Source organism: Trachinotus anak, unplaced genomic scaffold (genome assembly GCF_046630095.1).
Source record: "Trachinotus anak isolate AG129_WGS33_773 ecotype Australia unplaced genomic scaffold, CSIRO_AGI_Tana_v1 ptg000020l, whole genome shotgun sequence".
Classification (NCBI taxonomy): Eukaryota; Metazoa; Chordata; class Actinopteri; order Carangiformes; family Carangidae; genus Trachinotus; species Trachinotus anak.
Window position 1 is genome coordinate 5,310,324 of NW_027273871.1, and position 16,231 is coordinate 5,326,554.

A 16,231-nucleotide genomic window follows, 5' to 3' on the forward strand; every position below is an offset into this window, starting at 1 on the left:
ACTGAGCTTTGAAATGAAGAAATGCTCCTTTTTGAGCCCTTCTGAACTGGCAGCTTTACACACACTGTATGTTACAGTTAAAGACCCTCACAGAAATCTGCACAGAGGAATCCTCCTAGTATCCGAGGGTGACGGCTGATGTGGTTACTGTTCACCTCAACCTCAAATGTTTGTAACACACTGTAATGTAGTTACAAGTGGATATAAGTGTTTATTCATGTATTTGTCAACAACTATAACTCCTCCTCTGGGCTGCTCATGAACAGACAATGAATGAGAATGTGGACAGTGATACATGATGAGATTATATTGTAACATACATTTTTTTTTTTACTGCACTGGTTGTTGTTCAGGAACTTACAGTGTGGGACAGCATGTCTTGTTTTGATTAGCTGAAGTCCCGGGTATCATATGAACTTGTGTGGACATTGAAAAATCACTTAGAAAAAGGGAATGAGATTAAAGGCATGAAAAACAGACAATTTACCATCGGGTCAATATTTCTGTACGAATAACAGCCGAACCCAAGCCTCCTCTCTGTTCAGACTTTCTTCTTCTGAAGCCTTTTCTCTGGAATACAAAACCTGACAACAACAACCAAAACAAAGTTTCTCTGCAGGGTGGCTGAGCTTATAAACTCCACCATGTTAGCTCACGTTCATGTTAATGTTTTTTCTGCTTCATCGCTGTGATTTGTCATCTTTTGCACTGGTTGTTATTCCTTTAGCAAGATCTCCCTTTGCAGCCAAACAGATCCTGTCTTCTCAGTGTCCCATCACATCTCCTGTTTTTAGACTTATATTGCACTTACACTGTACTTTTTACCTTTGAACTAATAATGGAGTCTTCTCTGGGCCCTTATGCCATCAAAATTTTGGATCATTTCCTGGATCTGATTAGTTGCTAAATAACCAGCGGAGACTCAACAAAGTTTTATCTGTACAAAAACCAGAACATTAAAATGTCAATTTCTGAGGTAGGCTAGCTGTTTCCCTCTGTTTCAAGTGTTTATGCTAAGCTAAGCTAACTCTTAATTACCAAACACATGTGAAAGTGATGTGTGTCTTCTCCTCTAACTCTCAGCAAGATATGAATAATAATAAGATATGAATAATTGTTTGCCTGCAGTAGGATGAATGACAAGCCAGTGTTGTTTTATAATAAGGTGCTGTTTATTTAATCATTTCATTATTCACATCTCATGGTACACTTTCTGATAGTTTTGTATTGTAGTATTTACCATGTGTAATACTGACCTCAGCCTCTTCTCCCAGGCTTCCTGCAGGAAAAAAGGGCTTTCGCAATCTTGAGCTGAGCTCCCATTTTAACTCCATCACCACCTCTGTCCTTGGGTACGTTTGGTGGAGGGAAATGGACTCTGTATTATAGCAATATGCTAATCTTTTTCCCACCTTGTCCTTTTTTTTTTTTTTTTTACCCAGGGACAGAGGCGTGACGTGGTTCAGAGTTGGCTCTATGTTGCTGTCTGGTTCAGTCCTGCAAACTGTGAAGTGCTTGTCTGAATGTCCGGATTAAGTGCTTGATCACTTTAACTATGACTGCAGAGAGTCACGACAGCATCAGGAGCCCCCGCCATACACCAACTCACTGGATTAAAGCAGCGTCGCCTTTGAGTGAAGAGGGCCGTGTTTTGTTCAAGGTTCAGGCGGTCTGGGTTTGACGTGGGTTAAAAGTGGACTGCAGATATTTTGGGATCCAAAGTTCCTCATCTTTTTCCTGTCAGCATGCCGTTAGACTTGCACAAGCATACAGCAGGAGTGTTGTAGTAGCTGCCCAGATGACACACCATGGCATCAAAAACAGACCATGAACAATTAACAGCCTCATCTGGACAGCAAAGGAAACTCCCTCCAACTAAAAACAGTTACAACCACTTGGTGCAGACTCCTACTCCAACTTCAGCATTCTTCTCTTTTTCTTTGTACAACTTTAAGGCAGGAAGTTCCACTTTTTTTGGACAGATCTCAGTCTTAAATTCATGCCTCCCTGCACAAGTTTCGATTTTTTTTTTTTTAAATAAAGGACGGGGAGCCTGGAAGTACTCTAGTGTCCATCAGGCCTGATCCACTGAAACCAAAGTCAACACAAGTCATCCTAATGTGTTGTGCTATGCCATGTAGATGAAGGTGTTTATATCGGTCTCATCCCGCTTTATGTACTTGTGATCTATCAGCCACTCGATCTGCTCCTTGATCATCTTCTTCTGTGGTAAAAACATGTTCTTTAGGATCTCTACCAGCTCCGTCTGCAGCTGGGCGTTGTTGATGCGCTTCCTCATCTTCATGATCTGGATTATGGCCTCCTGGACATGGGAAACAAAGAGAGGTGTGGGTCAGAAAATGCCTTGTAAAACAGATGAATTACATTGTAGCTTGTGATTTTATACGAACAGAGCTACAGATGTCTGGTCAAAGTCCATGATGGGAAATGGAAGATGAGAACATTTGTTCACAGCAGGTGGTGTTACATAACTGAGGAGGGACCAGCAGTATCTTCTCCTGCATGCTGCGAGTTCATTTTCTTACCTGTGTTCTTAGTATCCTGAGCTGGACGATGCCCTCGTTCTCCTCCTCTCTCATTCGCTCCGTGGTGAGCTGCAGCCGACCAATCAGGTTAATCTTCCCCCTTTTCTGAACCTTTGAGTTTTTTCTGTAAAGTTAAATAGAAAACACAAATCAATGCTGTGTGTTAAAGTACAGTTTTTAAACTAGAGCATAAAGGTATGGGAAACTGTGGACTGGAGACTGTGCTTCCTCCATATTTATAGCACAAGTATCCATCACAAAAAAAAATAAACATGTCCTGCAACTTGTGATCTGGCCCCCACAGAGGCCTGGTCTCAGCATCATACAGTCAGTCTGGGATTATATAAAGAGACAGATGACATTAAGACAGAAGAAACTGTGGCAACTTCTCCAAGATGCTTGGAACAACCTAGCTGCTAAGTACCTGAAAAACTGTGCAGTTATACTTAAGAGAACTGGTGGTTTAAAGACGAAGGGTGTTCACAGCAAATACTGATGTGATTTAAGTTTGTTGCACAAAAGCGATGTGCAAGCACTGCAGCTAGATTTGCAAGTCCAGAATTGTGTTACGTGGGCTGTAAGTATGTCATTTGTTTCGATTAGCTCAACTTGTAAAAACCAACGGCAGAGGAAATGGTCTCATGCAACTCAAAGTTTGCATTTTGCAAATTTTATGAAACAAAAGGTTCACCGAGTTCAACACATAAAACAAATAAAGGAAAAGTATCAATAGGCGACACCTGAAGACTGAAACCTGCTTATGTGTCACATACAGCGAATCAGTTCAACAGCCCCAAACAAACCAGCTCAGTGCTTCTCTGCGCATCATGAGTGTGGAGTTAGTTTAATGTTGCTGACGTGTTTTTTTTTTAATTTACGCTGCACATAATCTCTCTTTTAATACCACACTTGGATTAAGCACACTGGTATTTTTTACTGCAACTGTCCTCACACTGTTGACTCTACACAAAGTGTAGAAGGAAAGTTTCATTCTTTTAACACTAATTAAACTAATGACTGTCAATCTGACATCGGAGGAAACAAACAAAGTGTAAGCAGCGCTCAGTGTTTGGATATTTCATTCCCTGTGATTAAACTGATTGTACTCAACATTTAAACGAGGATATAGGGAAAATAAAATTTTAGTTAAGACACATGATGATATAGAAGCTGATGGCATAGTTACCATCTCTTTGGTTACAAATTCCTGATTTGAAAAACCTTTAAACTCATGACAAAATCCAAAAAGCTCACTAGACAAATCTGTGAAGAACATACTGAGTTGAATGTAATGTTCCTTACATGAGAGAAAACTCCTGGTTGACGTAAAATAGTGTTCCTTCGGCAAAGTCTTTGGGTGAAGACACCACTGGGTCGTACAGCAACACCTGCCGCTTCAGTTTGGGAAACGCCACCAGAGACTGGGAGGATGGAGAAGAACATGATGGCAGAACAGTCACTTCAATAACAAACAACCTCCACTACAAAATGTAAAACGAACAGCATTTCAGAGTTCTAAATCTGTGGTTCACAAATGTGTGTCTTCCTTTACCCAGAGAGTGCGTCGCAGCTCTGCATCCGGCAGCTCAGTGGCAAGCTTCAGGTTTTCAAAGCTGATCCTCTCCCTGGGCCTCTGGTTCCAGGCAAACAGCACAGCCAGCTGAAAGGTGGTCACCTCCAGATCGTACTGACCCACCTCATTCTTAAAGGTTATCTGGGGAAATGAGGGTCATCATATTTAGTCCTTAGTCCACAGACACAGCATGTAATGAAAACCTGTTCGTCTTTCCCTTCGAGTACATGTATCTGCATGGCTGTGTTGTCATGTTTTAATATTACATAATGTGATTTGCCAAAAGGCAGATGAGGCTACTTCTAAGCAGATCTCTACACATGAGGTCCAAAACTGTACAGTTCTTTCAGATATGTACAGCATGTGTGTGTGTTTTCTCTGCACAGATGTGTTGCACTCACAATGCCGTTGGACATGAGGTGATGCCAGTGAAGCTTCCTGCCGCTGTGGTTCTTCTTATAGAAGTCTTCTACCTCTGGTATTAAATCCTCCAGCTCTGTAGGAAGAGAGACGAAAACTTTCTCGCTGCTCCTGGACCAAGCTCCAGCATTCAGGATCTTTATGTTGACAGAGTCGGCTGCAGGAGAACACATAGGGACATCTTAGTAACTGAATAAATGTCTACAAAAGTATACAGGTGGACACAGGTTATGATTATTACAAGGATTTAAGACCTTCATTAAAGTTCTTTTGTCATTACTGGAGCTGCAAGGTGTGCTGAATTACAGGAACAGTTCAGCATTTTGTGAATAAACAATTGCTTGTTTGCTTTCTTGCTGGGAATTAGATAAAGCTCTTACATCTGTACACTAAATATGAATCTGGAACCAGCAGCCATTAGCTTAGCTTAGTATAAAGACTGAAAACAGTTAGCCTGGCTCTGTCCAAAGTAGGACTGCAACTAACAATTATTTCTATGTATTAAAATAAACTGACAAAGATCAATTATTTTTTTTGATATTTAGTTTACTGCGTAAAACAGAAAAACATATCATATTTGAGAAGTTGAATTATAAAATATTTGATAAATGACTTAAATAATCGATCATCAAAACTACTGATGATTAATTGTTAATTGACTCAATTATTCTGACTCATTTTTTCAGCTTTAGTCCAAAAATTAATTTTAAAAAATACTTTCATATACTATCATATTTTAGCTCCCTTGTTCAATCTGCATGAAAAACAAAGAGCAAAAAAAAAAAAAAACAACTGTTTGTATTTCTCCAAAAACAATCAAACTACGCCTTTAACCAATAAGATGAATGAACTGATTAGTCATTTGATCAAATAGATTATTTAGAGTTCAGTTACTCTGAATTAATCAAAGATAATTTTGATAAACATTTAGGCTTGTGTGAGTGAGATGCACTCACACTAATCACTGCCTGTCTACAGTTGTGCCTCTTACCTGGTAAAGCCAGCTTGTTGTGTTTATGCATTTCTTTGAAAGACTGGTTCAGGTCCTCTGACACCTTGATGTCCTGAAACATCCTGGCCAGCTTGTTGACATAGTCAGCTGGCATTCCTACTTCCTGTTAGCATAAATGACGCAACAATAAACAGCTGGTGATGAAAAACAGTAAATGTCGGTACGACACACACACTCCCTCCCTCTGTGCCTTCACACACATCCATCCTCTCAGTCCCTACCCTGAGCCACTCCACCATGTTCTCCTCTATCTCGCTGTCCGCTGAGATGTCCAGGATGAGCCGGCGGGTCAGGTGGGCTTTGTGGTAGCGCATGAACACGTCTTTGTTCTGGACGTACTTCAGCACCAACAGCTGTAAAAGAGCACACAGATGTTTACTGAAAAAAAATTATTTAAGGAACCAATTTAATTTGGATTGTACTGACAATACAATAATAATAATAAACATTTATGATCAGTCCGTGTCTGCCATTTGCCTCAAACACACTTCTTTCAATCAAATGATGTTTTGATGATAAAGTTTTTGTGCTGTAAAGAGTGGAGACGTGTTTTCAGTTGCCGGGCAGCCTGGTCTTCACATGTTTTTGTTAAGGGTCCTTTTTTATGGCTGTGCTACAACCAGATCTGGCAGCATTGTGAGAGCTCGGTATCTTTCTGACCTCGCTGGTATGTTGGATATTTTGGTGCCAAGTGCAGCACACACAGTGAAAACTGATCTGTTTCTGGTACAAAGACAGATGTCTGATAACTTTTTTAAAATAAATTCTGATAAAACTGAAATCCTAATTGAGTCTGATAATCTGCATACGAGGGCAAATGAATAGAGCTCCCTCTGACATACCACTTCCTTGAGTTTGGCCTCAATCTCTTCAGAAGTGAGCTTCTTGCTCAGTGGGGTCTTCCTCAAGAGCATGTCACAGTAGTTGGCCAGCAGCTCTGGACATTTAGACTCTGGTTGAGTTTTCAGACCTACCCTGTAAACAGCAGAGCAAAAAGAGTGTAGTCAGACATGATTTCCTTTACCATTCAAATCAAAAGCTGAATCTCACACAGGTAGCATTCTCTTACCCTTTCTGTTTCATAGGAAGCTCTAACTTGAATATAGTGGCATCATTCACAACAGCTTTGTACGCCTGTAAAGAGGTTTGAAAAATAGTTCATAACATATTCTGACGGGTGCATCCTACAATCACACCACGCTGTTGATGGACCATGTGGTAAAAGTTGAGCTCACTTTGTCTCTGGCTGTCAGAAAGCGTGGGTCGTCCTGAAAGGCCTCTTTCACCAGGCGGCTGAAGCGGTTAAACAAGGTGAGCAGCTGTTCCACATATTTCTCTGAGTCCTGCAACAAAGAAAAAGTATAGTAAGTAAAGTAGAAAAGTATATATATATATATATATATATATAGCAGGCAATGCTTCACTGGACACGGTGGATTAATGTATTAAGTATTAATAATACAATTTTACTACTCCAATACCAGATTAAAACAAGCCCTCATGTCCCTTTTTGGGTGACTCGGTGAATGGGAGACAAACCTGTTTGGCAGCCTAAATGAATAAGCACTGTATAATTGCGGTCCATTTATCAGCCCATTTTAAATGATAAACCTGGTCAAAATAAAGAAAGTGAAACGGTAATGAACCTTCCGCAGGTTCACCTACGGAAAGTGATTAGTGAAATATTCACATTTGAAATTGCAAAAAGTAATGGATAAACATTTTAAATAAATGGCTAAACTTGAGCTAAATGCTGGGGGAGCATCTGACAAAAAGGTTGGACCATCTGTCTGAACAGTCGGCTTGTTTACAGCCTGTCTGATCATCTGCCTGCTCGTGTTTCTTCCCCTGCTGCACTTTATTGTTGTAATGTCACCGTGATCCCAGATGTCAGTCATTACTTTGTTGAGAACAATCTTGTCACAGCAGATACAGAAAAAGACCAAAACCCTGAGAATAACACCAAGTCTAAATAAACTGGGATCATCCTTTAACATCAAGATTCAACAGTTGTTAATGTCCCAACCTCATCAGTGTGTGTGTGTTTCACTCACAGAGGTGATTGTCTCTGCTGAAGCCACCATATCAGCCAGGCCAGCACTCATGATGTGCTCCTCCAGGTCCTTCAGCATGGGCTCAATGCCGCTGGGCACTTTGTCCATCAGGGAGAACATCAGGTGCAACTCTGTGGAGGAGGACAGATGATGAACAGGTACACAGACACTAAAGAGACAACACCTGGTGGACTAAAACTGAATGATACTGATCAGACTGGTGAGTCCTCTGAAATTAATGTTTCTTGTTTTGTTCAGTTTTTTATATTCCACTGATTCAATAAAAATACATTCATAGACATTAAATGATAAGAATAACCATTAGTTGAAGCCCTACACAGATAATTCAGTACTGGTGTTTCCAGGCTTGTTTCACAGTGTAGAAATACAAGTGAAAGCAGAATTTAAATACTCAGTTTTTATTTGGCAGCTGCATTATAAAACTAGCAGAGGATGGGCTACTTTAAAATGCATTACTGTGGCTGCTCTATGTCCATTTGTTTAATCAAACTGTAAGAGGAACCCCCCCCTACCTACTTTCGGTCTGGTTCCTTCTAAACACATAGTTTTTATCTGCAAAAAAACAGCAACAGTTTCTATTGTTCCTATTAAGTGTGTTTCCTCTTTGAACAACTTCCTCATTTCCTCACACACAGGCTGTGTGTGTGTGTGAGGGAAAATTCACTGATGTCTACTTATCTATGTACCTGATTGTTTGTTCAGCTGGGAGATAGAGAGGACAGAGATGTTTCATAGAAAATTAAAACACTTCCTCAGAGTTAAGACACTAAAACCTCAATTTGTTTATCGCAGTTAAGTCATTTTCTAGCCTGTGGCCTCTAGAACCCCTCTCTGTCTAATTATCGCTGCACTGTGGTTGCCCTGCAGTCTAAACTGAGACAACAGTACCTCTCCAACCTGCCTGTAATTGAGATACTAATGTCCTCAGGAAGAGTAAGTCACAGTGAATCTAAAGGTTTGTGTATCTCGTGTGTGTGTTACAGAGGAGGAGTATGATTTTTAACGTACACTGCAGTAATAGAGTTTTAGGGAACCTGAACAGCCTGTGCAGCCAAACTACAACAACTAACTTCAAGTTATTTTTAAAACACCAGCACGCTCCTGTCTCTTTCACTTCATGCAGCATCTCTGTCTCGTCTCTCTCTCTCTCTCTCTCTCTGTGCCCCCCTTCAGCTTTCCTGTGCCCCCCTGGGGAGGTGCTTTAAAATCTTCTCACTTTGCCCAATTTCTGAGGGGTGAGCAGAGCAGGTTGGCTCAGGCATGGATACACCCTGACTGTCCTCAGTGTATGATCACACGTTGTTTAAACACACATGAATGCTCTACGAGATACTGGACGGGAAGGTTTGGTCAGGGCTATTTCCTGGTGCAAACCTGAGCTGGCTGAGCCTTTGGTGGGAGCAGTCCTGCCGTACTCACTCTCTGTCTCATTTCGTTTGATCATGCCTGGACACTCGGCTAGGATGGTCTCCTTGAACGATGTTACCAGCGCATTGACGCAACATTCCATTAACTAGGAAGATAAACAGAGGGAACAATTAAAGAGAAATGGATGAGAGACACAGTATGTGCAGTATTATAATAAAAGTAGACATCAGTTTTTTAAATAGCTCAATATTTTGGGAAATTCACTTTTTTTCTTGAGAGTGACATGAGAAGAGAAGAGGAGAAATATGAGTAGATCTACACTGGTGTAAAATAGGACAAATATCTATATTTAATTGTATGTGGCGCCCCAAGCTTAAAAGATAACACTGAAAAAAGCAAATAAAAATGTAAAGGCTGAAGAAGTCAATGTTTTTTGTGTTTTTTAATGGATCAAAAGTAGACTTGTTTTCAAAATAAGATGCCATACTGAAATGTAATACTCACTGCTTGTACAGAGTTACAGTCGCGTCTCGTCTCCAGGTATCGAAGTGCACGTTTCTCTTCTTCCCTCAGCTTTGAATCAGCCTGGTGAAAATACATACCGTGCACATTTACAATATTTATTACATTTACACACATTTATTTCACGTGAAATCCTCAACAAACTCTCTGATAAAAAGCTGAAAAGTTTTTTTTCTCTGTTGTGAAAAATGAAAATCTTAAGACAGAACATCATAAATAAAACTGATGATATCCCACAGGAGGGTTAATAATCTCATCTAAAAATATTCTTTTTAATGGTTTTACTGTACAAAAAGATGCTTATCTTCACAGACTAACAACTGCACAACTTCATACACACACAGTATTAAAGCTTTGACCGAACTGTGGCTGTTTCTCGACAGAAACTAAAGATTTTGATCCACGCTGTGTTTGAACAGACTTGATACATGAGCTTCATTTGAGTAAAAAATATTGCCAAGATTATCAAAACAGTGAGTCTCAAGTTTCTGCTTCATGTTGTAAGATGTAACTGTGGGACAGCGGTTAACTTTAGTGAACTGAGGATGCCTTTCTTTCAGCTTGAGCAGAGAGCGAGCTGGAAACCTGAATGTATGAGAGTGCAGGGATTACAAAATGGTTTAAACACGGAGCAGAGGAAACCATTTTATATTATCTACTAACCACCTGCAGATAATCATTATAAAAACATATTTATGTCTCATCATCATCTCATTGCTTTACCCATTTTTCAACAGAGATTGGATAGAAAAGAATGTTAATCAGCAGTGTCAGACACATATTTAATCATCAGGCAGAAAACAGTGTTTCTATCTAAGATCCCATCACTCACAGTAAGACTATAATTGAGACAATATGTTTTCATGGCCTCTCAATACATCTATGACTCATACTCACATATTTCATGTAGTTTTGGACCCCATTTTGCTGGAGGTAGGCCGGTGCCTGTGTTCTGTAAAACCTCTCCGTAGAATCCATGTACGCCTTCTCAAAGTTGTCCCTGTAGATCTGCAGCTTGTCGTCAGGGTTGGAGCACAGGTTCACTGCTCAGAGAAAACAAACAGTGCAATCACAGACAGATATGGAGAGGTCAACAGTGTCTGGATCAGGAAAAAGTACTGTGGACTAGTTAGGGCTACCTGCCTCTGCAGTGATCATTCTTTACATGATGAGTTTCATGTCAAAAGTCAACTATCTGAAAACATTTTAAATGTCATTTTGATTAATTAACAAAGCTGTAGAACAGTTAACATATAGTTATTTTTTTGAATGATCTCCAATTATTGTACACACAATAGTCTACAATATAATTAATCTTCCTTACACAGAAGAAAAGAGTGGAGAAAGCAGTGTGTTATGTTTCAAATTATAGAGGAAGAAGATGAATTTATTGTGACTCTCTTGAAACAACAAGGTGTTACTGTTTCTCACCGTAGGACTCCCGCACTCCGATGACCAGCTGAGAGTCAAAGGCCTCTCCCAGCCTCTCAGCGTGGACGAGCTTCATGGCGCTGTCCTGTAGTCTGTTTTTAATGTTGGAGAAGATGGACTCGTTCCATGTGTCCAGCATCAGCTGCACAGAGACGACAGACAAGCAGAGATAAGAGAATGTTGTTTTACTCACAGTAAGATTTCAGGTGTTCTTTGAGTCTTTGCCCCCTCCTGCTCCGGCTCCTCCTCACCTTGCGGACGATGCTGTCCTCCACGTTGGACTTCTTGTTGCTTCCTTGCTTGCCCATCAGAGTAATCTCCAGCTGGCAGAAAGGCTTGGGCAAGATGTCGCACTGTGTGAAGAACTTCCTCCACTCCACTATGTAGGCCTTCAGCAGGGCTGTGTCATCCTGGTGACTCAACACCCGCTTAGAAAGAGTGAGAAACACAGGACAGGGTTGATTACCATCTGCAGAATGTAACACATATCAAGCAAGAAGAACAATTTGATTGTGAGCTTTAAAAAGCATCAGTGGTAAACAAGCAACAAAATCAGTTCCTTGTTTGCTTTGTAAAAACAGAGTGTTAAAGAAGAGCTCCATCTTTTCTAGTGCCATTTACATAAATGTATGAAAGAAGATTTAGGGGAAAAAAAGGTCAACAATACATATTAAGTTTTGGTTTCATAATCTAAGATTTAATATGAGATCTTTTTTTGAGTTGAAATTGCACAGTTATATTTTTAACAATCAAAGGTTGAGAAATGGTAAGACACTCAAACAGATTAGTAAACTGAGTGCACAATTTAGGGATTTTTTTAAAGGGAGTCCCCTGGAATATGCATCTAGTATTCAGTATAAAATTCAGTATAAAAGCAGGTTTTAATGTAATGCAGTATTTGTTCACTGCATTTTTTAATTCATTTACACAGATTTCCACATCATTTTTTTCCTACCACATGACCCCTGAGGAACTCTGTAGAAATGCATCATAGAAACAACAAAGAAGTTATTTTCTCCACCAACAGCAGCCTCAATAGACCAGAACGCAAACCAGACCAGAATTGTATTTTCTCAGTAAAGGCTTTGTAAGAACCAACTCATCATAACTTCATCTTTTCTGGGGACTGTTGGGAGATCTTCAGTGATGACACTGAACAGTATAAGTGCATGCTGGAGTTAATCTGTCTAAGTGCTAATTAAAACACTAATAGTATGTAAATGAAATTGACTCATGGGGAAATGAGAGGACACAAAAATGTATTTTAGACAAGAAACAGCATCATTTCACAGATGCTGGGACAAAAACTATGGTCCCAGTCTTACTGCTTGTGCTTGTTTGATGAAATCTAGGATGTCCTCTTTGAGGGCCTGGTGGATCTTAGCGGGACCTTTGTCATCCCACAGGCATACAGCATGGACGTCTCTGCAGAAACAAAGAGGACACACGATATTACCTGTCCCTGTTTCGCTGGGTATCAGCGCCAATGCTGAGAGCAGACGCATTAGAGAACAGGTGAACTTACGAGAACAGGTCAAACCACTGTTGTTTGGTGACGGACTCCTGCCGCAGGAGCTTCAGTACGATGGGACGCATCAGGTCCCATTTATCCTCAAACTGAAGGGAGCCTTTGTTCTGGAGACACACAGGGGGAAAGTGAACTGCATGATTCAAACCTCTGATGACCTTTACAAGAGGTAAGACTTGATCAAACATGTGAAACACTGACAACACAAAACAAAATATTATTGTAATTACAATTTAACATTACACAATTATATCAGTCCTGCACAAAGTTACACATGTTCCAAACTCCTTTTAAAAATCTGAAAAGCTTTCATTTTCTTGGACAACCTCTTGGGTTATTTACCTGAACAGTGGGTGTCATTTAAAAAACATAATCACAAAGAAACAAAACAACAAAAGTCACAAAAACTTCTAAACAGCTTTTTGTATTGAGAATGCCAAAATAAAGTAATTCTCTGTGGCAGACTCTCACAGTGTAGACCAGTGGTTATCTGAGCTTCTGTGCACAGGATTTAAACTGACCGGCAGATTAACGTGTTCATTACTCTTCTGACCTTGGTTTAGGCTTAATGACTCTACTGTTTAAAGTCTATATCAATAATTTAGTCTATAAAACGTCAGAAAACTGTGAAAAATGGTCATCATAATTTTGTAGAGCTCAACTGGGAGTAAACAAATCTCTTGTTTTGTTTAACCAAAAGATATTTAATTTACTATAACATAAGACAAACTGCTGCCAATTACTCTCCTTCAATAAATCATTATCAATTAATCAACTAACTGTTGCAACTCTACCTTGGTTATTTGTCATGATTTCTATGTACATTAGATTTAAATTTTACCAAGTGGCCTAAGAGAACAGTATATGTGTAGTGGTAGAACATTATACTACATTTTATCAACAAAAAGACTAATAAATGAATTGAGAAAATAACAGTCAGACAAACTGGTGATGCAAATAGCTGTTAGTTGCAGCTGCACACTGCAATAAAAAGCTAACTAAATTTAAAAGGTGACATTTTATTAAATTAAAGAAGCTTAAAAGAGTCCTCCAGTAATTCAGTGTTACACTTCCAAAAAAAAAAAGGGACACACAAGAGGCAGAAGACGCCTAAAATGATGCAGCAGAAACTGACATATCCTGACTTTGTGTCATCTGTGTGGGTCAATCTCCAAAAAACCATGGATCCTACATTTCCAATAATATAATCCAAACAATTTAATATGACACGTTAATTCCAAGCAGGTTTGAGAAGGTAGTGTGATCACAAACAAAGAAAGATTCAGCACACACAAAACAACAGTGTGCAAACTAAAAAAATAACTATATTTCTGTGTGTGCCACTGATGCACACCATTCTCTTACAATACAATGAGCAAAGGCAATGGAGCTGCAAATAGCTGTAAAAACATAAAACAAAAAGTGAATGGCAGCATAGGAAATAAAAAATAACTTAGAAAGGCAGAATATTTTACTTAAGTTGCAGTATGATTCATGTCTGAAGGCACAAATTTGTATAAAAGTATAGAGTAGGTAGCGAAAACAGCAAAAACAATATATAGTATATTCAGTAACATACTATATACAGCTGGTTCGTACCATGGAATTGAGACACAACAAATGTCTTTATGCCATCATCATCATTTTTCAGACCCCCTTCCAGAACCACAGAAGAATACATTGTGCAACTATTTTCACAGACTGCTGCTTTTATGACCTTTATGGGCAACGTGCAGTTCCCGTTTTAATGCACTCTATATTTGCTGAATTTCAGGGTTTAGGGTGTGGATAACGTTCAGCAGACTGTGGTGTAAATATGCGACTGGTCTCAACCAGGGGTCAAAATGTAGTTGTTTTTTTATTTGTTTTAAGAATAAGATATATTTTTAACACTCGTTCTAGGGTTGTATCCGAGGGCAGATGTCATTTTACCATTTTACCATGAGCTCAGAGTGCTAACCAAGTTATAGCATCTTCTGTTAATGTAAAAGTGATTCGGAAAAAAACAATACTCCTATTTACAAATGTATGTTTACGTTGCTTTGCAGGATTTGACATGTAATTGATGTTTCTCTACTTGCAGGAAACAGTGACCTGTTTCATTTGTGGCTGGATGCCAATACCATAGATGTTGCTGCCTTGATTTTTTTAATGAGCACTATTATACTGCTAGTGTTTGAGATACCTATAATTGTTATTACAGGGTCATGTTTATCAGGAAGTTAAACAAAAGTTTTGATGCAAAGCATGAAATGGAAAATGGACTAAACATTGTAATTAAATGGGACTGAACTGCTAATTCATGTTCCACCAGTTCTGAGCATTAAGCAGAGGAGCATGAAAGGGACTGGATATCTGCAATTGGCCTCATGTTGTTACAATGAAAGAGACAGCATGCATGTTTTGGCATTACTGCCTGCCCAGCATGCACAGCTGCTATTTCTCCCTGCGAAAGACCGGTGTTTTGACTGCAGTGTCATTTTCTATAACCGGCACACAGCTGTAATGTGCTGGTGTGTCACCTCTCCTGCGCCTCTGCTACTGAAATAGCAGCAGAGGATTAAGGTTCATTGAAAGCACAAAAAAATACTACGCCAGTTGTTTCTGGCAGCCTATAGCATGTCTTTCAAGGGGCTGGTCAGCTACAGCCTCCAGAGCCACTGACTGACAGATGATATGAGATCTGTAGCTAGCGCATACATAGACTGTAGTTATATTTTAGCGCAGTTTAAGCTAACGATATGTCTCCCACCCGTTGTCAGCCCAGTTGTCTCTCCGACTCCCCCGTGTCTGCCTCTTTCCTTCGCATTTAGCTATGTTGTAGCTATTCTACTTAGCTAAAATCACTGATATGCACTTAGCTAATGTTAGCCAGATATAACTTAACTGCTCCCTGCTGAAGTCAAAACTGACAGCACAGCCGCGCACAAGTACGGTGTGCTGTTGGTTAAGATTAGAGGTAAACGCAGAGGTTACAATACAAAAGTGACAAGCACTCCGGCTAGCGTTAAAAACAAATAATTGAATTGAAGTGGGTCTTACCTTCAGCAAATTAGACGTCGCCATGTTCCCTCAACTTATCCTCTCGTAAAATCTCGCGAGAACTACCGACGACGGGTGAAGATGAGCCTTATCACATCAGTGACTAAGGATCTGAGTTATGTTTAAAGAAAACGTCATCGTAAATAAATGATAGAAGCGTTGGTTTCAATTAAAATAAATTAAATTACATTTGATATTTTTATTGTCACCTTGAAATTACACAATATTCGTGATTATATAATAAAAAAACACCCCGAGACCCATTGATGACATTTTCAACATCTTCTCCGTTTGCTGATCAGTCAAACTTATTCTAAAATCTTCCTCCCATCTTGTCTGTATTTCTGTATCTTCATATCACACTGGTTCTAGATTTGATAAATATTTTAAATTTGATATTTGATGTTTTTTAATTCACATTTTTTTTACAAAAAAAAAAAGTGTGATGCTATTTTTTTTTTTATTATTAGCTGCAGAGTAAATGTGCCGCAAAGAAAGGATCTGAACAAAGCTTTTGAGAATTGGGCCAAAAGTTGCAATTTTCTATTCCAGCTGTGGTGGAAACTACTACTGGGCCATTACCACATTTGGTACAACTATAGCTATTTCAGCTCCTAACCTCATAGTCTATCTTTGAATGACCTTTAGTCCACTTTCAGCGCTATCTGGTAAAGGTTACAGAGAGAGTGACGGGCAAACTGTACCCTATATAGC

General features: G+C 39.4%; 1 protein-coding gene across 2 annotated transcripts; it reads right to left on the reverse strand.

Moving 5' to 3' along the window:
• Window positions 1-1,150: 1,150 nt before the first annotated feature.
• Window positions 1,151-15,642, reverse strand: LOC139637530 (cullin-5-like). 2 transcript variants are annotated; one of them, XM_071506310.1, is made up of 19 exons: window positions 15,518-15,642; window positions 12,473-12,582; window positions 12,273-12,372; window positions 11,199-11,375; window positions 10,948-11,089; window positions 10,414-10,559; window positions 9,499-9,579; window positions 9,001-9,139; window positions 7,606-7,736; window positions 6,787-6,894; window positions 6,621-6,685; window positions 6,394-6,526; window positions 5,773-5,904; window positions 5,531-5,654; window positions 4,521-4,696; window positions 4,099-4,260; window positions 3,849-3,967; window positions 2,547-2,670; window positions 1,151-2,323 (listed from the first exon to the last, which is right to left on the reverse strand). In XM_071506310.1, exons 1-19 carry the CDS (start codon window positions 15,539-15,541, stop codon window positions 2,129-2,131), a joined length of 2,388 nt encoding a protein of 795 aa, XP_071362411.1. In that variant the 5' UTR covers window positions 15,542-15,642; the 3' UTR covers window positions 1,151-2,128. The 2 variants fall into 2 exon arrangements, with proteins under 2 accessions (XP_071362411.1, XP_071362412.1); XM_071506311.1 differs by having other exon boundaries at window positions 9,046-9,139; window positions 15,518-15,641.
• Between the last annotated feature and the right edge of the window lie 589 nt (window positions 15,643-16,231).

Bases quoted from the DNA above. Each gene is read 5' to 3' on its own strand.
- LOC139637530 (XM_071506310.1), bottom strand. From the start codon at position 15,541: ATGGCGACGTCTAATTTGCTGAAG. The intron at 11,376-12,272 runs GTAAGACTGGGA...ACTCTTTCTAAG, and splicing joins TCATCAAACAAGCACAAGCA to CGGGTGTTGAGTCACCAGGA. The intron at 5,905-6,393 runs GTATGTCAGAGG...GCTCTTTTACAG, and splicing joins AGGCCAAACTCAAGGAAGTG to CTGTTGGTGCTGAAGTACGT.